The sequence below is a fragment of the Phaseolus vulgaris genome, chromosome 7 (assembly GCF_000499845.2).
Source record: "Phaseolus vulgaris cultivar G19833 chromosome 7, P. vulgaris v2.0, whole genome shotgun sequence".
Classification (NCBI taxonomy): Eukaryota; Viridiplantae; Streptophyta; class Magnoliopsida; order Fabales; family Fabaceae; genus Phaseolus; species Phaseolus vulgaris.
In genome coordinates, this window is record NC_023753.2 from 5823159 (window position 1) to 5846791 (window position 23633).

General features: G+C 30.6%; 2 protein-coding genes across 8 annotated transcripts; one reads left to right on the forward strand and one right to left on the reverse strand.

Annotated features, from left to right (window-relative positions):
* Nucleotides 1-304: 304 nt before the first annotated feature.
* Nucleotides 305-8837, reverse strand: LOC137828501 (O-fucosyltransferase 1). 3 transcript variants are annotated; one of them, XR_011083899.1, is made up of 10 exons: nucleotides 8550-8765; nucleotides 8314-8479; nucleotides 8068-8146; nucleotides 7892-7962; nucleotides 7558-7646; nucleotides 6469-6592; nucleotides 6098-6381; nucleotides 1461-1590; nucleotides 607-1293; nucleotides 305-508 (listed from the first exon to the last, which is right to left on the reverse strand). XR_011083899.1 is itself a non-coding variant. In XM_068635109.1 (9 exons), the coding sequence occupies exons 1-9, from the start codon at nucleotides 8555-8557 to the stop codon at nucleotides 706-708; spliced, it is 1539 nt and encodes a 512-aa protein (XP_068491210.1). In that variant the 5' UTR covers nucleotides 8558-8837; the 3' UTR covers nucleotides 305-705. The 3 variants fall into 3 exon arrangements, 1 of the variants encoding a protein (XP_068491210.1); XR_011083898.1 differs by having other exon boundaries at nucleotides 305-518; XM_068635109.1 differs by having other exon boundaries at nucleotides 305-1293; nucleotides 8550-8837.
* An 8217-nt stretch (nucleotides 8838-17054) lies between these two features.
* Nucleotides 17055-22847, forward strand: LOC137828845 (agamous-like MADS-box protein MADS3). 5 transcript variants are annotated; one of them, XM_068635580.1, is made up of 8 exons: nucleotides 17060-17359; nucleotides 21116-21200; nucleotides 21376-21425; nucleotides 21534-21633; nucleotides 21838-21879; nucleotides 22120-22161; nucleotides 22269-22336; nucleotides 22579-22847. In XM_068635580.1, the coding sequence occupies exons 1-8, from the start codon at nucleotides 17115-17117 to the stop codon at nucleotides 22673-22675; spliced, it is 729 nt and encodes a 242-aa protein (XP_068491681.1). In that variant the 5' UTR covers nucleotides 17060-17114; the 3' UTR covers nucleotides 22676-22847. The 5 variants fall into 5 exon arrangements, with proteins under 5 accessions (XP_068491683.1, XP_068491681.1, XP_068491680.1 ...); XM_068635579.1 differs by having other exon boundaries at nucleotides 17061-17359; nucleotides 21364-21425; nucleotides 22272-22336; XM_068635577.1 differs by having other exon boundaries at nucleotides 17064-17359; nucleotides 21364-21425.
* The last annotated feature ends 786 nt before the right edge of the window (nucleotides 22848-23633 follow it).

Consider the following 23633-nt stretch of genomic DNA (forward strand, 5'->3'; position numbering starts at 1 on the left):
TTTATAAGTAAAAAGTTCCCAAACTAATAAATTCATTGTGAATAATCTACTAGTGAAGATTCTCCTTGTGAAGATGCAGGTCAAGCCTGACATTTTGAACCAGCAAAATATCTTAACAAACTTGTTCTCCTTTTGTTGTTTATATACATTTTGCTATAACATTTCATTTGACTCTTTGGCAGTATCGACATCAGATACAGATTATGTTTACTATTTCTTCCAAAGAGGAAATATAGGACTGTAGAAACACTTGAACAACGTGATTTCCATCGCGCACAAAAAAGATTAAATAAATAAAACAACATAAATTTAACACATTTTGATTTTTCCAGCACTCCAAATATCTGACATAAATCTGCCCGAGTTTTCATCAATTCCTAGGTAACTTTGAAGTACCTTTCTCAGGCAGAGAAGAGAAAAAATACATTTATAATTTGATTTTTTTTTCCTAATTAAAGCCCGGTAACATAGCCAGCTCTTTATCCACGTGTGATCTTCCTCCTAATGTCTACAAGAAGCTAAAGAATGTAAATATACGAATCAGCACCTTGAACTCTCTACATCATTCCCTAGGCAGATTAAACGGTATGAGACAAAAATGATCACCTGCAAATCAGGAGTTCCAGTAATAGGACTTCATTCCAGTTCCCCTAGGCCCACAGAAGTTCATTACTTCAGAGTTGAACCCAATGCCACAACTTAGGTTCAAGATATTGTAGAATTAGCGTCTGTCTCTGTTTTCTCTAACTCGTCATTCATAATATTCAAAATGTCCTTTGGGGGACATTTGTCTGCAGGGTTCTTGGCAGATGTTTGACAGAAGCATTCAGGCCAAGAATTAGTATAGAAAGACTCTGGAGAAACACGCTTATGAGGTTCTCCAAAGTTTGTTCGGAGCATGACCTTCCTAATAGCTTCATCAAAACCAGCTGTCCGCCCTTTCTCCCTATCGATGAAGATTGGGGCAAGAGATTTTCTATCAGGTCTGATAGTAGTACGGAAGCCATAATATAGACGATGCCCAAGGAGATTATTGGCAAAGTTGCTAGGGCCATCATAAGTTGGCATGAAAATGTCAGAAAGAAGACAGACCATGTAATCCACAGCAGAACCTGCCAATCCCCTGGTGTTTTCAGCAAGCTCTTCAGAGTGTTCCACAGAAGAATGATTCTCAAGTCGAGGGAACAAACTTCGAAATGGTTTCATAAATCGATCCCCTCCAAACAATTCACCAGCTGCAAGATATATCCTAGTAGAATTGTCAAAACCCAATGCACGCAGAATAAGACCAACCTGCAATGAGAAGCACATAATAAATGTGCGAATCAAAACATTCGAATCACATCATAATCTAAACAAATTTGAAATTTGTTATCACCAGCATACATGTAAAGGTTACTGTATTAACAAAGACCCCGGGAAAATATTAAAGAACAACAAAAGCAAAAACTAGTGTTCACCTCCTCAGGAGTCAACGGGCATTTCCCAATAGCCCTTCTTTCATCATAGACAAGTCTTTTAGGTGCAAAATTTTCTTCTCGATACTTTTTCAAAATCTTTTGCTCCTGGGGTGTAAATATATCAAAGCATCTGCAATCACATCCACATTCAACATGAGTAATTTACAAGAAGCTTTCTTTTTTTTATAAGGAGGGGGGATTGAGTTTTGGATCATCACTTGCAATACATATCAGACTAGAAGTACTATAAATATGGATTATTACAGTTCTGTCTTTTGCATTGCATCACATCATATCATATCAAATCCATCATACATTAGAATCTCAACTTTTCTCTTTCTTTTTCCTACCTAAATTCCTATAACTTCTGCACATGCCTGTAATACAAACACTGTCAAATACTCCTATACAGGAGCATATCCATGGTGCATGTGTAAGATTTTAAGGAAATACCATAATTATAATTATGTAGTACAATACAAGTAAAAACAAGAAAAACATTCTATTTCTTGGAACAAATATGCACTACACATCATTAACTAGGACAGACATCAAACTTTGGAGCCAAGGTCGGTTTTAAAAAACACAAACCGCCCATTAGTCCAGACCAAGAAAGTGATCCAATGGGAGCTGTAATTTTTAGGCTGCTCTGATTTTATTGGAATTATTAGGATTATGGGAAAGGATGAGTTAGTTAATTCAATTAGGATATTGATTAGTTAGTTAGGGGGTTAATGAGTTAAACAAGTAGGAGGGATGTAGGGAGAAAAGGGGATACAGATATGTTCATTTGTAGATTCAGCATCAGCTCTTTGTGAAGGGGAAAACCCCTGGAAGAGAGTATTTACCTATTTCTTGTTCTTTTCATCCCTTTCAACAAAACTTGTCGTCTATTTCCCATTCTCAAATTCTTGGTTCCTAATATTTGGCACGGCCCCAAATCTTCAAGGGAGAGCCAGTGCTAGAGATGGAGCAAACACATTTTGGCTAAGAAGGATAAGCAGCCTGTGTTTGTTAAGGTAGACCCAATTGATTTAAGGCTGAAAAATTCTTCGTTGTACAAGAAATTCATTCACTCCATAAGTTGCAATTTGAATTCATGAGCATGGAAGGTGTTGCAATGAATTGGTTCTATGTTTTGGAGCCAAAATAACCTTGATTTAAATTGGGAGTCATTTTCCTTAGTTTTGATGAAAAGATTCATATATGAATATGGTAGTCACATCGTTGAAGAGTTGGCTAACTTGAAGCAAGAAGTGCAAATTGAGATGGAAGCCTGCATCAAAGAAGCAGAGATGGACATGGAAAAAGGAAGGAGCAGCAACCAAAATTTTGGCAAAACAAGAAAGAGTGACGAGAACTTTGATGACAATATGTAAAATGGAGGAGGTGACAAGACTTGTTCTTGGGCAAGAAATAAGAACAAGACTCCATCTTGGATGAGAAACACAGGCGAGAACTATGCTTAGGCTAGAAGACAAAGTGAGATTTATCCTTGGGCAAGAAGACAGGTGAGATCTGTCCTTGGGCAAGAAGACAGGTGAGATTTGTCCTTGGGCAAGGAGACAGGTGAAATTTGTCCTTGGGCAAGGAGACAGGTGAGATTTGTTCTTGGGCAAGGAGACATGTGAGATTTGTTCTTGGGCAAGAAAGGTGAGTGACAAAATTAGTCCATTGTGTTGTGCCATTGAGAAGTTCTTCAAGGAGCAGCAGATGTAGCCAACCAATTAAAGTATCAGTTTCAATAGTGAAGAAGCTATGGAAATTTTGCATCCCAACTAAACTTATGTCGCTGGAGCAGCCAGATCAAGACTTCCAGATAACAGAGAATGCTAGCTACGCACATAATTTCCACTCATACCTCCACCACCGAAACCACTAGACACAATCAAACAGGTGGTATTTAGAAGGGTGTTATTATCTGCAGGACAAAGATGGCTGCCTAAAGGATCTCCAACAGCCCATGTCTCTGTCAATAAATATTTGAGTCTGATGAAGTAGAAAGACAGAGGCATAAATGGTATTGTATGTAAGTCTAGACCTAATGGGTCAATCCCAATTTGAACGTAACATGCGTGTTCAGGAGCAAATGCTTTGCAATAGCCAAATTTAAGGTCCGACACAAGGGGTATTTAGCCCATACCAGACTTCAGGAGGCTTTGCTCAAGTTTTCGAAACTTGTTTCATTGAACTTGTGTTTTCACCATATTCACAACTAGAGGTGGGTATTTAGGTTCGGCCTGCTGACTACCAACAAAACCTGCAACCTGTATGGTACATAGGCTTTTAAAATAAGTCAGTCTAAGGTGCAGGCTCATTAGTGCAGTCTTTTTAATCACACAGGTTAAACGAGTATGGTACATAGGCTTTTTCAAATTTAATATAAAAAATATAATGCTAATAAATAAGATGTGTAAACTGAATAAAAATAAAATTATTAAAAAATACATATGGAATTTAAGTACTCTTATGGTTCAATGGTTGTTGAATAGTGATGTAATACTTTTATTTAGCATAAAATTATAGATTAAGTAAACATAACGTAGAAAAATATATTCAAGAAATTTTTTTGCAATGAGTGTTGTCCAACATGTGTCTCATGAAGAAATAGCTGGTTCATCTTACTTCCTAAAGTGGGATCCAAAAGGTGAAGATTATTTTCAACTCCTACAGCATTGGAGCAAATTATTACCAAATTGAACCTTGAGGATATAGAATAAAGGAAATTAGTGTAGTTACTAATTAGAGGGATATCATGGCTCATACCCATTATTATACATATAAAACAGGATGATAATAGGGTTAGTGAGGGACATTGTATTAGTAAACCTTCATGGGAATACAACAGTAGCTCTGTTGTAAAACGGGAAACCCTTATAGGAGAGAGTGCTCTCCTGTTTCTTGATCTTTTGATCATATTCAATAAAATTTGTCTTCTATTTTCTATTCCCAAATTCTTGGTTCCTAAAAACTGGAGTTACTGGTATTCACTTTGGATGATAATAAGGCCAACCCTTCCACAAAACATAATTTGGAGTCTTTGATACATACTTTTTCCTTATTGATAAATATTTTGCACTCAATATTCCTTCAAGATTTGTTTTCTACATCTAATATTTCGTCTCTCTCCATTTAAGGAAGCAAACTCAGTTCTAGTGGTTGTTGAAGACTTGAGGCTTTATGATCCTCAATCTTTTGTTTGAGTTCTACTCAAGCTTTGTTCTCAGTTTAGACAACATAAGCACCCTGTTTCAAACTCCTGATGTTTTTTATTTTCTCTCCATTGGTATCTTCTGCTATGGACATGGTGGATCTGCTGATATGAAAAGAAAAAATGCTGGTGGAAATAGGAGAGATGGATGACAGTAATTACTAAGTTCTTGAAGACCCTAGAACATTAAAAGGCTTGCAAACTGCAAATAGTCAGAAAGTACTGAGTGCATGCTTTATCCCTTAAAACTCCAACTGGCCGATAGTAGAAAAATGTTGAGCCTTGTTCAAACGTGCCAGTTAGATTAAGAAAATATCAGACATTTTTCTTCAAAGTATGAAAGGAAGATTTTCTCTTTTCAATCCATCCTTAAAACACGGATTGATGATTTTAGAATTGTCTGCACCCAGTCTACCATTCACCAGATGATCAATAGCAGTTTAGGGAGGAAGCATGAAACACTAACACCATCTGTTTCAATTGTGTAAAAAGTAGCCCGTTTGAAAAAATGTCCTACATAATTGATATGGATTTGGGCGAAAGCCTCCTCCCTATCACAAGATTACAGAAAAAAATTATTTTAAGCACAAAAATGTCAAGAAAAGCAGTACATCAACTATGTCTAGCCCACCAATGGACAGCCAGAAAGTGTTGACCAATTCAGAATTTTTTGGTAAATAGTCCTAACGGAACAACCCTTGTCTTCCACAGAGACACATGCTGACCACCTCTCAACTCAACCTGAAGACCGACGCTCACTCATCCATCTTTTGTTATAAAATCAACCTTACTCCAACCCACCCCTCAACGACACCTTCATCTCCTTCTCACAGAACAATCCTCTAAATTAACTAATAGGATGAAATTATAGTTTATGTATATCAATACAGCTGGAGCAAAAAATAGAAAGAAACTAAGTTATTCAACACCATGTTTATAAGAAATCAGCACAATTTAACAGGCTGCAAGAATTCCTAGAAAATGGCTGCAATGCACCAACAAGATTGCCAAAGCTCATTAGTTCAATTTATTTTAAAGAAAATATCACGTTTTTATCAATTTTCTGAGATAACTATTAAAAAATAAGCAATTATTTATCCAAACATAAAATATAGTCCCATAAAAAATAGAAAATAAACCATTAACAGAGAAAATGTGTACATAACTAGTCATATATCATATATACATAGGGAATGTGGTTTCTGACAAGATAACAAGGAAAATCCCATAGATGTTATACATGGTTTAATAAAGCTTTGGCATAAACATCCATTGCTTTAAATCAAAGAAAAACATGCATTTAACATTTGATATTGTAGAAAACAAAACAACAGTTACACAATATTTACGTCCCATTAAAAGTCAATAAACATATAGCCAATAAACTATGTAAACATAATTGTCCAGTCAAACCCAGATAACTTACCCAGCAAATGCCAACATGTCCATCTCAAACCGAAGATGTATAGATATAAAGGGACCTTGTGCTCGAAGCTTATCTACAATTGATTGACCTAGCTTCATGATATGTGGCTTGAATCTTAAAGCATGATAGTTGACTCTACACCTCAACCTTTGGTACTCAGGATTGTCAATTTCTTCAGCTAAGCGATGTGAAAAGGGAGTAAGATAAATCGCACCATGTTCCTTCATCTTCTTCAAAGCATCATTAGTATACCAACTTATAGGAGCATCTCTAGGAGGACGAAGCTGTACCAAAATAACATTTGAACATACATCATCCAGAAAATTGGAATAATTTCAAACTACTTATTGATGACCAAATTATTAATCTACCTGAAATGCCTTTATTTTCTTTTTTTTACCATTTTTCTGATTTTCTGGAATGCTTTCCACAATCTTAACATCATACCTCAGTGTTTTGATGAAATGCTCAACATCATAAATACCATAGAAACCGCTGCATGTAAATAAAAATAAAAAATAAAATAAAAAGGAGGCTATTTAGTGTAGTGTGACTATGACCCATAAAAAGTTAAGAATCAATTAAACCACTCATGATATACTGAAAAAGGGTTCCCCATTTGGTATCTTCCACTAAAGGAACATTTATTTCAACTAAACGCATGTTTGGGGAAGCTTTTTGTTAGGAGTACCATATTGAGTAGAATGATCTATTTTAAGTGGTACTAACCCTTAAGGCTCTTCCACTTAAGTCCTAACAATTGATGGTACAAAAAGGACGACCTACCGATAGGCTGGACTAAAGTGCAAACCCAATACTGAAAGATGAGTAAACTTGTTGAAGAGATAAGAACTACCATTGAGTTAGTGTCAATCAAGTGAAAGTCATCGGACCTTAGGGGCGTGGTAATGTCAGAAGTATTATATTGAATAGGATGAACCTAAGATAATGGACTAGTTTTTTTGGGTTATGTTCTTTTCTTGTGCTTAAGTTCCAACACACTTTCAAGGAAATAATCACTTTTTTCAAAATAATCTCTTCCAAAGATGCCAAAAATAAGTGATTATTTCTTCAAAAGAAAAATGCTAGTAATAAAATCTATTTATTATTAATTGAAAAATATTAAAAATCACAAAAATTTGGGTCTTACTTCTTATTTAAAGAGTTCTACTAGTGATTTTTTAGTTTCCAGTAAATTTAACCAATAATGAAGGTAGAAGGAATGTATTAAAAAGTGTGTTGCTAGCACCCTTCTTCTAAGTAAAACCGAAGATGCACTAAAACCAAAAAGGGGAAGACAAATTTGTCACTATAAATTAGCTACAAAGGCTTCATGTTCAAGAGTAAAAAGAATTTATTTTCTTTTATTCGTCCCAATAAAAAAATATTCCTGATCCGAAGTAAATGAATGCATACTACAGCTCAGAAATCAGATAAGAATTAAGAGTCGTGACAGTTACCTGTCGTCATGCCAAAAAGAGTTCGCATCCAACTCGGGTAGCACTAACGTAGCATTCATGATCCGTGCAGCAAGAACAGCATTAGATATCTACAGCATTGATAAACTAATGTATCAGTATAACAACATCAACGTGTATATATACAGAATAGCACCACCATACACATAGCAAGCCTCATCCTATCAAAAGCCTTATATTCACCTAGCTTAGTAAGAGACGCAATGCAAATACTTTGCAGCTTCATTGAATGCACTAAACCAAAAAATACAACAGATAATTCCCACAATTCATAAAAGTATACTAAAGTTTACAGTAAGAGCAAAAAGGTACAAACCGCACTCCTCTGTTGATTCAGTCCACCGTTACATCGAACACGCAAGTAGCCATTGCTCTCATTAGGAGGAGCTGAGACATAACATCAAACACAACATCAGAAACTTCATGAACGTTGCATCCAGATGAAAACTATTGCATCAGAAACAGTCTGTAACTACAAGAATAGATAGATACGAGGCCAATAAGTTCGCGGAGTAGACGACGGCCGCCAACCGCCAGAATCAGCGTTGCTCCAGAGCTCTTCTACATGGATCTGACAAAAACCGAACGAAATACGAATAACAAATCGTCGAATTACATCATATAAGTACAAATTTCATTTCATAAAAGATAATGTATAAAGATGCTGAACGAATTTTCTTTGATTGGTTAAATTTCGGTCAGCGAGTAAATAATCTGAACTGAATAATTTGCAAGAACCTCGGAGCGATAGCTGGATTGAACATTCGAAGTTCCTGTTGAAGAGAAGAACAAGGAGAGCGTGCAGATCAAGAGCACCGCAGCAGCAACAGATAACTTCACAATCATTCCTTTCATTCCTGAGCCTCCTCCAGTGTTCCTCCCATGCTGCCTGTGGAAGCCAGCTCTACAAAAAACAAAACATCGACGGTTACACTCAAAGAGAAATTCAACATCGAAGCCTTATCGAACCGTACCTCCTCATGGTTAAGATTCAACAACTCTGCTCTTGTTATTCTGCGGATTCAGCTCTTCGAGTTTACGCTTCGGTGAGGAATTAGGGATTGGAATGGTGCTTGCGGCTGAGGGTGTGCTAATGGACCCTGCCGGCGATCTGCAAAGTGGCGGTTGCCGTGGATATGTGGCGGTGGGAGGAAAAGATGAAATGATATCACCGTCATTGAAATAATTACAAAAATTAGCTTGGGGGATTTGGGCCAATATATGGGCTTCTTTTGGGCTAAGAGACTTGGGCCTAAACTGGCGACTGAGGTCAAGGGAAATAAAAGATAGGTATTTCTTCCTGCACCCCTACATTCTATGCAATACTAGAATTATCTTTGATAATTTTGGATGATTCCAGAATAAGGATTCCGTAAGCAAAAGATATTTCTGGAATAGGGTTCTGTAAACAAAATGTGTTTCTGATATAGGAAATTCAAAAGCCAAAAAATTATTCTGAAATATCTTTTCTGAAACACTTTTTTTAAATTTCTAAAATAGTAAATTCAGAATTCATAAAATATGTTCCGTATGTTTTGAAAATATTTTGAAAAAAGTAAAAATCATTTTTAAAAAGGGTAAAATGGTCTTTTCCAAAAATAATGGGTGCAGGAAGTCATTTGTTGGGGTGTAGGGAGAAACAGCCAAAGAAGATTGGATCTTAATAAAAGTTTGACCAAAAAGAGATGGAAGAATATCAAATTTCCCTTATGTATAAAAGTCCTAAGAAAGATGAGAATAATTTTCAAATAGCTAAATCATTCCATTTTTATTTATAAAATTCTTTAACTTTTTGTATTTTTTATTTATAATTTTATTTAAATTTTAACAAATATATCCTTTTTAAATAAAATAAAGAAGATAAATATCGTTTTATTACAAATATAAAAAAATAGTGTCATTTAAAAAAAACAAAGATATATATATATATATATATGAATATTATTTTATTAAAAATATAAGAGAAGTGTATATTTATTTTACAACTGAGTTTATTGTGACTTCACATAACCTTATACTAGATAAATGCAACTTTCCAAAATATCAAATTGAAAATATGAAAAATATAGGTATAATTATCTTATTTGTCCATACATTTAGAGTCAATATTCAATTTAGTACGGTGGTTTTTAAAAAAAATCAATTTTATCCCTATGTTTTTTAAAATATATCTAAATTGATCTTTTTTGTTAAATCTCACCTTATGGCATCAAGTGTTGCTTATGTGACATAGAGATGTCAGATTGGTGTTATGTAAGGTGTGAGGTGTCAAGTGGCATGGATTGAAAGATTAGGAAAAATCAGTTGGGGGTTTATGGTTTTTTGAATTGTAGCGATTGTGTGAGGTGCGACCTTGCGAGCGCAGAAACTAGTCTCAGTCTCAGCATTGGAGTGGGGTGGGGCGTGTTCCTCCGTAGTGGAAACAAGAAAGCGTTTGTGTGTTTCGGGGAAATAAAAATTATGGAAATGAGATTCATGGTTGGGGGCGAGGTCAAGGCTACACAAAAGCATATCGAGCATGAAGTCCGATGAAACGCAAATTTTGGTAATGTTGTTTTGCAAACAGCGACCACTACCTAGATGGGAGTGAACTTCAAACTATCCCCCTCTTCTCCTCCTCCGCCACTCATCCCTGAAAGACAAGTGTTAACCAAAATTAAAATACAAACATGATAAAGAGGAATGGAATGAATGACACAAAAAGGAAGATAAAAAGAGGAATGGATAAAGAAAGCTTATGGAAGAAGAAGGAAGTCACGCCACTTGGAGAAGGAGGACTCCAAAATGAGTGGTGAAAGAGCCGCTACTTTAAGTGCTCACACATTCAAGATAAGACCCACTATGAGAACTCTCAGGTCTCACAAAAACATTTATGCAAAGTTTCTTTACTATAATCGAATTCAATGTGTGAATACATGAGGCAAGACATAGGAGAGAGTGCCTTAGAGAACAAGATAGAGGGGTATGGGTGTCTTTTTTTAGAAGCCTTCTAAAAGGTAGGTCAAAGAAACCCTAAACCTAGAAGCACTTGTCGTGAAAGGTGGGCTTGACACAAATCCAAATTACTAAGCACACCCTAATTAAATTACTAAGCACACCTTACTCAAATTACTAAACACACCCTACTCTAGTTTATTCTTCTATTTGGACCCCCAAAGTGAGCCCAATTTATTTACATAACTTCTCTTGTGGAAAGACAAGAAGGAAGAACTTATGATATTCTAGTTTATATCTGGTTCTTCTTCTACTGATTCTCTCTCGAGGTTTTGTGATGACTGACTTATTTGTGTAGTGTTTGTTGTGTCCTTAGTCATCTGCTGGTTGATGTGGTTTGTATCAATAGGCCCTAGCCCTAATGGCTCGTCTGTCAGTTATTATTAGACGTGCATCGTGATTTCTTATTACTAGGAATGTACATCTTTTTGTTAATTTTGTTTTAGTTGGTTTTTCGAAGATATTCTCGTATATTTCGGGATATAGGTTGACTCATTCAATGTTATTGTAATTGTTTTCAACATTATTTATTATATGTTTTAAGATGTTCTTTGACGCGGGCGGTTAGTCATCGAGGCCGAGACTAGCTTGTCGATACCGACCAGTACATATTGTATCAACAATTTTTTTACCAATGCTAAAAACTTATGCAATGTTTTAGATACAATCCATATCATCACATAACTAACCTTAATTGAATTTATCCTGAGGTATTTACTTCTTTTTATATAAAAGCTTTTATGTTAGGCATCACTATGAAACTTGACATCTCATGTTAAAAGTATTATTAAAAAAAAAAAAAAGGAAATACAGGAAAATATGGGGGGACTATACCAAAACCCAATATATTAACAAAAATGGTACATAGATAATCTATACCTATTAATAAAAAACTCTAAAAAAAGAATAGATGAAAATCTATTATACCAATGAAAATACTCTTTATGAATAAAGCCTAAGTTAGCAAGTTTATCCCTTCATGAAAAATGTGAGAAATCATAAACCTGATTTTTCCACAATAGTTAAGACAAACGTTCCACCTATTACAAAACATTCAAGGAACATTAGTCGTAACAATAAATGAAGCACAAATCAAGGCAAAATCACATTTAAGCAATAAACTAATAAGACTCATTTTTTAGCTTGTTCAATAGCATGTATAAATCCATCAAAAGTCAACAATCAAAGTAGTCAAAATATTAAAGAAATTAGAGAAACTATCAATAATTTCTCACATCATGTTTATTTTAATATTTGAAGAAGAAAACTCTCGTCAAACAAGAAGTAGAGGAAATAGAACTTTTCCTGAGTTATTTACTTCCTCGTTAAATGTATTACAATAACTTTTATTAGTCTTTAAGGAGTTAAGTTAGTTAAAATTGATATATTAACTCGAGTTTTTTTTATCATGATGGGGTTGTTTTTTTTTGTTTTTATCAAAATGGAGTCCGTTTAAAAAAAATTACAAATTTAGGCAAGTCATGCCAATTTGGCATGACTTCATATGCACAAATCGTTCCAATTTGACACGACTCTGTCATGTCATACTAAATTCGTGCTAACTTGACACGACTTCTGCCCTATCATACTGAAGTCGTGCCAACTTGGCACAAATCTGCCACATCTTATTTTTTTTTTTAAAAATTATTGTTTATATATTGGGTAGTAAGTTATGTAATGTTAAAAATTAATTTGATACATAATTTTCTAAGAGTGTTAGTTTTAAGGAAAAAAAATTTGGATATATAGTTATTTTTAAATTATTTAATTATTTCAAAATAATTACAACTTATTTATATTATTTGACTTATTTAAAATTTATATAATTATTTTTAAATTATTTAATTATTTCAAAATAATTACAACTTATTTATATTATTTGACTTATTTAAAATTTATATAATTATTTTTAAATTATTTAATTATTTCAAAAATAATTACAGTACTTATACCTTTTTATATTTTAATATAAATGACATTAAAAAAAATAAACAGGTTTAAAAAATGTATTATTTGAATTGTGATAAAAAAATTATTACTTTAGAAAAAAAATGAATAATTGTGATACACGATTATCCAATTTTTTGTTTCTTAAAACTAACACTCTTAGAAAATTATGTATCTAATTAATTTTTTACATTATATAACTTACAACCCAATATATAAACAATAAAATTTATAAAAAAAAATTATGACATAGCAAAAGTCGTGACAAGTTGGCACGACTTCAGTATGACAGGACAGAAGTCGTGCCAAGTTGGCACGACTTTATTATGACATGGTAGAATTGTGTCAAATTGAAACGATTTGTGTATACGAAGTCGTGTCTCCTTAAATTTATAATTTTTTAAAAATAGACACCATTTTAATAAAAGATAAATAAATAACCCAACGATGATAAAAACTCTATTAACTCACTACGCATGAAAAAGTTTTAACTTCTACATTATACATTAGATATAAACATATTGGAGTTGAAGAATTTATTGGACTTAAAAAATATTGGAGTTGAAGAATTTATTGGACTTAAAAAATATTAAGTAGACGAAGGACATGCAACGTGTCGAGGGTGGAAAGGATGGTGGTCTCTTCAGAGGACAGAAAGAAAGGAAGAACCAGTGAGGCTCTGAAACGTGTCCAACTAACTGTGACTGGACCTACAACTTTATAACCTCCTATCCTACACCCATCTACTGTCTAATACTATGATCCCAATAATAATAACAATTTATCTATAAGGAATAAAGTTCAAAACTTGATTTGATTGAATTGACTCTGTGTCCGCAAAATGGGAATCCACACGAGTAATTCACTCACTTTAGCCTCACCTATGCTTTATTTAGAATGAATTTCATATAAATAAAGTTTATTTCACATGTAAATAGTAGAAAGAGTTATCTACCTTTGCTTTTGAAAATAAAATAATAATTTATTTAACTTTTAAACAAATGTAATTAGTATCAATATATCATTCATCATTTTATAGAGAGAAGAAAAACTGAATTTAAAGAAAAAGAAGGTAAGAAATGAGGTTATTTAAATTAAGAAAAAAAGTAAAACATGAAAGAAAAATTTATAAAGATTTGTAAGTATTATAACGTGATTGATAATATTTTTAAACTCATAAAGTTGTAAGAGTATAATTTTGTTTTATAATTAAAATTAATTTCTCTTAATGTTGTTCAACTAAATATTGAAATAAAACATGATTTATCTCATTGTGCATATATGGAAATTTGTTGAAAATATATTTTTATAAAATTAAATAACTGAAATTGTAAATTTTGTAAAATTCAGTAAAATGATTAGAAATTGATGTAAAGATATAACACCTAATAAATATTAAATATAAAATAATATAATACAATGTAATAATAAAAGAGAGTTAAATTAAAATAATTAAGCGAAAATAATTATATCATAAGAGTAATTTAATACTGTAAAAAAATCTAAAAAATATGTTTATAAAGTAAAATTATTGTTAATACTATTATTATTTAATGAATTTATTTTGATAATTATTTTAAAAAAATTTCTTATTATTTCATAATTTTATTTTTATAATAATAATAATTTTATAAATTAATTTTGATGATTATTATTTTTAATATTTTATTAAAAATATTATTTGTGATTTTATTATTATTATTTTATAATTAATTTTGAATATTATTATTCTATAATTTTTAATATTTATATTATTAATTTATTTTTCTTATTTTTGTTATATAATTTTTTTAATATTTGATATATTATTTAGAATATAATTATTTTATTGTTATTATATTATATAATCGATTAGGTTATAAAAGCTATAACATAATTATAATTTTTATAAGAATACAATTGATTGTTCCCGTCCATAATCTTTTGTTCTTTTTAAGTATAGTTCATTGTCTTATTCTTTAAAGTCTTCCTAAGTGATTATGTCTTTCAACCAAATAAGAATAACAATGAGACTTTCTGACTATTAGTAAATAGAATAAAAAATAAAGGTAGTTTCGTCTTATTATCTGTCTTTTTCCTTTTCACTTTTAGTATCATAACATTGGTAGGGAAAAGTATTACAATCACTCGTTAAGCATTCGTGATCAAAATAGACTAACAAAAACTAAAAACTCTAGTAGCAAACTATTTAGTCACCTAATAATGAATTGATAGTAATTAGCGACCCTTTTTTTTATGAGAAATTGGTCCTGAAGTAAAAGGTAATACTGAACACCATTTTGAAAGCTAATGGATTGAAATAAATTAAATTGTAGTGACTAAATTTAAAAATATATAACGACTAAATTTATTTCAGTGAACTAAATATTAGTTTTTTAATTATAGCAATAGTCTCTACACAATGACTATTTAGAATCAACCACTAAATAAGTTTCGGTGGTTATTTTTATATGTATTATTAATACCTATTTTAAATGGTATTCCGACCTGTTTATAAACAATTTTCTAACTTGCTTATAAATACTACAAATTCAAGACGAACCTTCTTTCAAGTGGGACTGAGTTCATAATATTTTTTCCTTGATGATTCGTGAGATTACATTGGAAGGTCCACTTGCTGGTGCAAAATTGTGTTCAAAACATATTGTCAAAATGATATATGGAAATAAGAACATATTGTTGAATAACAATTAAATTAAAATATACTTACTCTCCTCTTTCTGCATGAAGTCAGAGCCTTTGATCAACTACACAAACTCATACTCAAGTGTAAGAGTGTCTTGTATTGGTGAAGGTTGATTCATAGTTGGCTCTGTAGGAAAGACAGTAAGATTTGGTTCTCCTACATGATGTTCAACTCCTTGTTCGTGAAATGTAGGAAATGGTGGTCCTTCATAGATAGGATGTGTAGACTTCATGGTTGTTGGAAGAACAAACAAAGGGGGAATGTTGGTGTTAGGTAAAGATTTGTCGTCGACACAAAAACCTCGACCACCACGATTAGGTGGTTTACGACCACTACCTCCACCCCTTGGTGTCATCTATAAGTAAAACGTATTACATATATAATCAAAATGAATCAAACAATTTTGAATAAATAAATAACGTAATCATGATAAAAAAAATTCAAACCTGGTCGTGTTTTCTATGACCAAATATGTCAGTTATCTTGTATGTCATTCACTACAATTATAGAAAATTACGATAAAATTAATGTAAAACATAATTTAGACAAGGAATACAATTAATTTTAATGCATAAATTATCGAAAAGGTATTTGTGTCACTAAAATCACTATCAATGTTATCCTCACTTGAAATGTATTCCTCCTCGTATTGTTCATCTATGTTTGTTTCATTTAGTAATTTTATATCTACTCCTTCTCCCCCATCAACATCGACAAGAGAATCATGAATGAAGTCCGAATCAACATGTAGCACTACTTCAAGTTGGTGTTATCAATGATTCTAATATGAACTTTTGTTTTAATTATTCAAATATGAATGGATCATACACTTTATTATATCTTCGTGATTCCTTTACTTGAACGATTTCATAGTTATTATCTACTTTGGTTCCTATATTAGGAGTATTATCAAACCATTCACACTGAAAGAGAATTACATTCATTATTGAAAAGCCAATATACTCCAATTGAATAATATTAGACAATATTTCATAGAAATTTGACTCTGATTGACCATTGGTTCCTCGAACATAAACACCATAGTTATTGAAATTCATGCCTTCACTCCAAAGAACAATGTGAAATTTGTATCCATTGATAACATTGAAAGGCCATGATTGAACTTTTCTCTTAGGACCCATGCTAAATTAACAAATAATGGATCTTCAATATTACTTTCTAGATTAAAACCTAAACAAAAGATTATAAATTATACAATGTCTATCTAAAAATATTTTTTTTTATAAAAGGCAAATTAAAAACCTACATATTGTTTACACCATATAACAAAATAAGATGAAATGTCTTGGTCAATTTGAGTTTTTAAAACAGTAGGACTAATATATCTTAAATATTCAACATCAAAATAGGATGAAATGTTTTTTTACTATCAATTTCAGTCATTGTTTCGATCATAAAACTAACTAAAATCATTAACGTTTTATTCGGTCGCTATTTCGATAGTAGATTTGACATTAGGTGTAATCAGTAGTTATTTCTTGTGATCACTATTGTTTGATCTCTAAACTTAATGACTAAATCTGTATTTTCTGATAGTGATTTCTCTATTCTCATTTTCTTAAAAATTACTTTATCCATACTTACACTACATTTGTTTTTGCATAAAGAAAGTATTAATTGGAAGCATGACCTCAAAATTTCTATGGCTATGATGAAAGTGAAGCTTTGATAAAATTGTATGTATGTTGATCGACACGTGTATAGCTGCTTTCTTTTCACCAATATTATCTTCGTAGGCAGAATAATTGCTTGATGTTGCCCCGGCAACAACCATATGCCACTCTATTTTGGATTTGGTGCAGTCAAAATATAATAGGGAGTGCATATAATAGTACTGTATATGCTGTGCATGTGGCTTTCTTATTAGATCCCTTATTAATTAATTTATTATATGCAATATAGAGAGAGAAGCGAAAAGGGTGAGAGAGGTGCAGAGAAAGATCAGGAAGGAAGCATGGGAAGAGGGAAGGTCGTTCTGGAGAGAATACACAACAAGATCAATCGCCAAGTCACCTTCTCAAAGCGCAGAAACGGTTTGTTAAAGAAAGCCTTCGAACTATCTGTGCTATGCGACGCTGAAATCGCTCTTATCATCTTCTCCAGTCGTGGCAAGCTTTTTCAGTACAGCACCACTGAGTAATTTCCCTCTTTCTCTCTCATCTCCATTCCTAGATTTTTCTTTTTCATCATCATCTTGCTACCTGCTTCCACTTTTTTTTTTTGTTAGTATTGCACATAACTTACGTAGTAAATCCCTGAAACCTGTGAAGCTTTCGCTTGTTTTCTTCTATTAATTGAGGTGCAGGGATCGTTGCTAGGGTTTTCAATTCTTCATTCACCCCCTTTTCCCCTTTATTTTGCCACTTTTTTTTTATCATTGAAAGAAAAAAGATAACAAACTCTCATTGTATATTCATACGAACACTATATATCTCCTTAAGTAAAGAGGTCGGGGTAGAGTAATTTGTTGAAGGGTAACTGTTTTTAGCATGTCCAAGATTTTGTTTCTTTTTTTTTTTTTTATCTCGAAACGAATATTTATTCTTGCAAATTTCTTTGAAATGTTCTTAACAAAAAAAATGTACTACAATTAAACATATAATATTTTTTATGGATTTAAATTTACGATAATTTGAAGAATACTTTTGAAATAGTTTAAAATAATCCTTATACATGTGTGTATATATTCGAGGACGACTGATGACCTTTCCATTATAAGAAAATCATGAAATATAAACTAATTTTTAGAAGGACAAGAAAATCATGAAATATAAATTAATTTTTAGAAGAAAAAAAAAATAATTAGTTGTTATAATGATTAAATTAGAGACTTAAAAAAAATTGGTTTCTAAATTAGTTTATATTATTGTTAAATAGTTTTTAAATTGATATCTAATTAGCTACCAAAATTTTAACTACTAATTATATAGATTCTAAATTTGGTAATAAAAACTTTGGTGGCTAATTAGATATCAATTTAGAAATCATTTAATAATAATACAAACTAATTTAATTTTTTTTTTAATTTCTAAAATAGTTTCTAATTTAGTTATTATAATAATTAATTATTTTTTATATCTAAAAATTAGTTTTTATTTTATGATTTTATTGTGAATTTTTAATCATATTGTTGTTGTAGTATTTGTCATCCGATGAAGAGTGTTTGCCACAGTAAGAATTACAAAGCGTTGCTTATTTCAGCTGAACAAAATCATCCTTTAAGTAGTATTTCAAAAATAGCAAGAATTAGTCACTTGTAGAAAATATCAACTTGAGATGGGATGCCCTTGTGTAATTATCATGCAAAAGAATGCATCGGGAGCTAGAAATCGTTTTTTCCCCTATTAAAGTAAAATTTTACTCATATATATATATATATATATATATATATATATAATTGTTAGAACTAGTATTCTTATTTGTTAGTTTATTAATGAATCAATATGTGATTTCCTAGTTTGATCAAATATAATTATTTCCTATATCTTTTTTATAAAATTTATAATTAAATATGTTTTTGTCCTATATTATAACACAAACCAGATATTTGTAGTATTTTTTAGTATAAAAAATATTGAAATATGTTATTTTTATGTAAATTTGATTCAATTTTAGGTTTCAATCTATCAAACTATTGAAAGTAGTTGTAATAGACATCAATCAGCAATTAAAACAATAATAAGTTTTAAAAAAACTAATAATTTTTGAAAATAACTTATAATCATTTTATATATAAAAGGATTTGGTTGGAACACCTCTTAAATATTTTTTTTAATTTAATTTTTAAAAAAATACAAAAGTGTCAATTTTAATCATTTTCATATTATAAATATTTGGATGGTATAAAACTTGAACCACAACAAAAACTAAACTTAAAATTTATTGGTCAACATGTGTCATAACATTAAAAATAGCATAACAACAAATTCATATAAATAAATAACTTTCAAGAGTATCAAAATTTATCATTTAATTAAGAATAAATGTGTTTTTATCAAATAAATGAAATTAAAAGCTAATACAATTAATAATTAATCCTTAACTTGGGAGAACTGTTTGTTTCAGTGGACAAAATTTCCCCAACCCTTTGGGATAATATAAATTATAGGTCATACATATATGTAGGGTAAAGGCTCTTTTGTTTGGAGGTGGAGTAACTGTTATTTTTCTTTAAGGGTTATTTTGTGACTGGCCCTCATAATCATAAATAGATTTGAACATTATGTTTTGTTTATAGATGAGGAAGCAATTGCAAAACTCTTAATTGATTATTTACATAATAGTTTTGTCACCAGGTGTCCCTTTAAGTACTAGTTATACAACTGTGTGAACTGGGACAAATTGATTCCAATATTTCTTATAGTCACGAACTACCAAGATACTGTCCCAGACTTAACAAAAAAAAAATTGAATTTCAATAAAATTATTATTATTTATTTACTATGTTAGGGTCTTGTGCTAAAATATTTTAGTGAGCATTTATAAGGTTAAAGTTATGAAAGAGGTCATGATATAAGGATCCAATGGGGCCGATTTAAAAATCCCTTTTAAAAAAGGAAACAATACCATAAACGGAAGATATGGAACAATGTAGCTAAATTAAGTTAATTGAGCATGTTTATCTGTGGGTCAGTGTTGCACAATTTTCATCACTCAATTACTTTGGAAAAATTGCTATTCCACATCAACTAAATAGACCACACTAAAAGTGGTTTTCTCTTAAAAAGGCAAAAAAACAAGGCTATGTTAATACTTGATAAGTTTTATTCTTATAAATAATAAAAAAAAACATATTTTATTTTTATTTATTAAAATATAAAATAATTAGTAAATAAAAACTTGGTAGCTAATTAAATATTTAGAAATTAATTTAGAAATTTTATTAATAATAAAAACTATTTTAAATATCAATATATTTTTTAATTTTTATAAAATAATATCTACTTTAATTAATATAATAACTAGTTTTTTTTTCTAAATTTAATTTTTATTTAATGCTTTTGAACTAAGTTAAAGTTCACAATTACTCATGCAAACATAACATATTTTTTTAAAAGAATTGTGATAATTTACTGTCCCCAGACATACATATTTTCTTAAAATGCTGCTCCAGGAGACTTTAATTTGTAATTCTCATTTTGTCTCCAGCTTTCCCTATTTGAAATACTCTTTTATTGGCTATTTAGGAAATTATAAAGTTATTTATTAGGAAACAACTTTTTAAATAGCGTTTCAACTTTCAATCAAACATAGTACATTACTTTAAGTGATGCTAATTAGGGTTCGTTTGTTCCGGGTAATTAAAAGTTGTTTGAAACAAGGAAAACAGAGAAAAGTAAATGAGTGAAAAAGGTGGATCTACACACAATGAACTTAAATCATTATATATTATATATGTTTTACTTTTTAAAAAAAAAAATTCAGATTAGGTATTGCTATACTAATTGACATCTCAACTAATCTACACTTTTGTCATAAAAAAAATATTATTAAAAAAATATAAAAAATATTATCTTATGTTTTATTTTTATTAAAGTCATGAGTGCTTTTTTTTTTATAATAATAACAATAGTAAAAATTAATTAAATATATATCTTATTTTTTTATTATTGTTGATTCAAATTATTTTATTTCTATCATTTTATTTATTTCTAACTAAATAATCTATTTTTATTTATTCTCACAATTTTTTTTCTTTTTCTTTTCTTTTTTGCTGTTTTTTTTACTCTCTTTAAATGTGAAAATCTTGATATGATGTTTACATAATTTTCAAACATCTATTTTGAAATTAGCAAACCCTTCGTGCTGAAATGAAGAAATCATACAATGTCGTTGCTATGTTTACAATTCTACATAGCATTAAATGAATAATGTTATGTTCACTCTTATCAGCATTAACAGAATCATTGAGAGGTATCGTCAATGCTGCTTCAGCATGTCTCAGGCTGGCGACGATGCTGAACCTCAATCGGAGCAGGTTTTTTCTCTTCTTTTCCCCTCTCTAATAGAGAAAAACATAATTAGAAAATTGTGAAGCTAATTTCCATGCCAGTTCTCAAGATAGCGATTCATATAATGTGCACGTGCTCCTTTAATTTACATAAAATAGATAGTATCAACAATAACGCTGCACCTTACAGTGCTTATATCAGGAGCTTTTGGTATTAAGAATCAAACATGAATCACTCCAGCGAACTCAAAGGTACAAATTCTGATGAACGCACGATCATGGAGAAAAAGAGAACTTGTCGATCATGTCAAAGTTCTAGAGGACATGCACTGACTTATTTTGTTTCTGTTGTGTTTGAAGGAATCTTCTGGGAGAAGAGCTTGAGCCACTTAGCATGAAAGAATTGCATAACTTAGAGAAACAATTGGATAGAACCCTTGCACAAGCTCGGAAGCACCTAGTACTTACTACAACTTATTCTTAATGCTTTTTTTAACTATGTTTACATTTTCCTTTCAACTAGATAAATAATGAGGGGCATATTTATAGGAATTTCCAATGCACATTTTCAAAGTTTGTTTTCAAAGATCAATACACAAAATAAAAGAAATAATTTGTTCTATTGAAAATAAAAATACTTTTAAGTTCTCTCTTTCAATTGCAGTCACAGAAGCTGGTGTCAAGAATTGACGAACTACACGGAAAGGTATGTAATTACTTCATCAAATATTAAATTCAATGAAAGCAACCTTTAATAATCACTTATTTGTGGTCTATGGTTACAGTATTTTTTGGATGAGTTTTTATTTACAAACAAATGTACTTCAAAAATAGAAAACAAATTATAAACTAAAATCATCTTCTACATATATAAAAAACAATTATTTTTTTTGTAAAAATCAACTTTAACTTACACATAAATTAATTTATATCTACGTATTGTTAGGTGCGCAACCTGGAGCAGATTAACAAACATTTGGAGTCTAAGGTTTTTCATTAAATAATTAAACATGTGAATATAGTAGATGAATGTTGTATAATTGAACAGTTTATCTGATATGGCCTTTTCTATGTGCATTTTCAAACTTTATGCAGCAGGAAATAGGCAAATGCACTCAGATTTCTGAAGATTCTACTAATCAGTTTGAAGCTGGAACAGCAGGGTGAGTACTTCATTCTTCTTTACTCTTATTACTTTTTAAAAACGCAAATTATGAGTCATTCATCATCATGCACGTATGATGCATAGGGAAATTTTGCAGCATGCATGCATTTTTTTTATGCAGAGATGTATTAACTTAGATATAGGAGGAATTAGGGCAAAAGGAGATGAAATATTTTGGCAAGGTGAAAGGAAAGATGATCAAAATTAAACTTCATTCATAAAGAATTTTTGTTGCTGCAGTTCGTTGCGGCTTCAGCAGGAGCAAAGTAGTTCAAAAGGAAAAGAAGTAGACACGAATAACCAATGGCAGCTTTCAATAAAATGGCCATATGCTTAATATTCATTGCTCTTGGTCGTGTGTATATCCATCAAATATATATTTTTAGTTCCTAAGTCTCAGAAATCTAGCAAGTTGAGCTTCAATTGATGACAGTTTGACTTAGTGTATTTTATTTATATGTCCTATTTTGTTATATTAATTTATCAACTAGCATTTGTCTTTCACTAAATTTTTTAATTTTTGATAATTGCTAAGAGAACCTATTTTGAGGATACATGGAATATTAAAAACCATTAGTATATTTTCATAGTTACCATTTATATGAATGAGCATATTATAATGTTTCAAGAACAAAATATTTAATGGTTAAATTTTTTTTTATCAGCAATGGTTAAATTAATATTTATGTTTTTACATCCTATAAAAATTAATATTTATGTTTTTACATCCTATAAAATTTAGATGATTGGTGTCTTGTCCCTTTGGTTTGTCTGTATTCGTTTTAGTGGGATGTCGGAAGAAGTTTTTGTCAGGTTTTGCCAGGTTATATCAGGAACTGTTTTGTTTCTTATATGTTTGAAATGTGTTATACGGTTAGGTTGTTCATACCTTTTTGTATAATTATTGAATCATCTCTAAAGTGGTTCTTGTGTATATATATTCTTGATTGCTGATGGAAAAAAAAATCCTATAAAATTTAGAAAGAATATAGTTTTGATTTATTAAATTAAGAAAAATAGTTTTACGAAAATCACTTTAGTTCCTCTTAGTATTTAAAAATTAAAAACATATTTCTTAAAAGTTTTTGAGACGTTTGAATATTTTAAAAAAATTGAGAGACCAAAACTATACTCATTCTAGATTTCAAAAACTAAAAATATAATTAAACATTTGCAATAACATTGAAAGAAATATTTAATTAATTTCTTCACGACTTAATTACTTTTGTCGTAAACATTACTAATGTATATTTTCGAATGCAAGAAAAATAATGAAGTAAAAAAGGAAGGAGATG

What these genes read in the sequence shown, in the direction of transcription:
- LOC137828501 (XM_068635109.1), bottom strand. An exon ending in AATCCAGCTATCGCTCCGAG is followed by an intron (nt 8,147 to 8,313) that starts GTTCTTGCAAAT and finishes GGTTTTTGTCAG; the next exon opens with ATCCATGTAGAAGAGCTCTG. An exon ending in TCCGCGAACTTATTGGCCTC is followed by an intron (nt 7,963 to 8,067) that starts GTATCTATCTAT and finishes GTTATGTCTCAG; the next exon opens with CTCCTCCTAATGAGAGCAAT.
- LOC137828845 (XM_068635577.1), top strand. Translation starts at nt 17,115, where the DNA reads ATGCAATATAGAGAGAGAAGCGAAAAGGGTGAGAGAGGTGCAGAGAAA. An exon ending in CTGAACCTCAATCGGAGCAG is followed by an intron (nt 21,201 to 21,363) that starts GTTTTTTCTCTT and finishes TGCACCTTACAG; the next exon opens with TGCTTATATCAGGAGCTTTT. An exon ending in TTTGAAGCTGGAACAGCAGG is followed by an intron (nt 22,337 to 22,578) that starts GTGAGTACTTCA and finishes TTGTTGCTGCAG; the next exon opens with TTCGTTGCGGCTTCAGCAGG.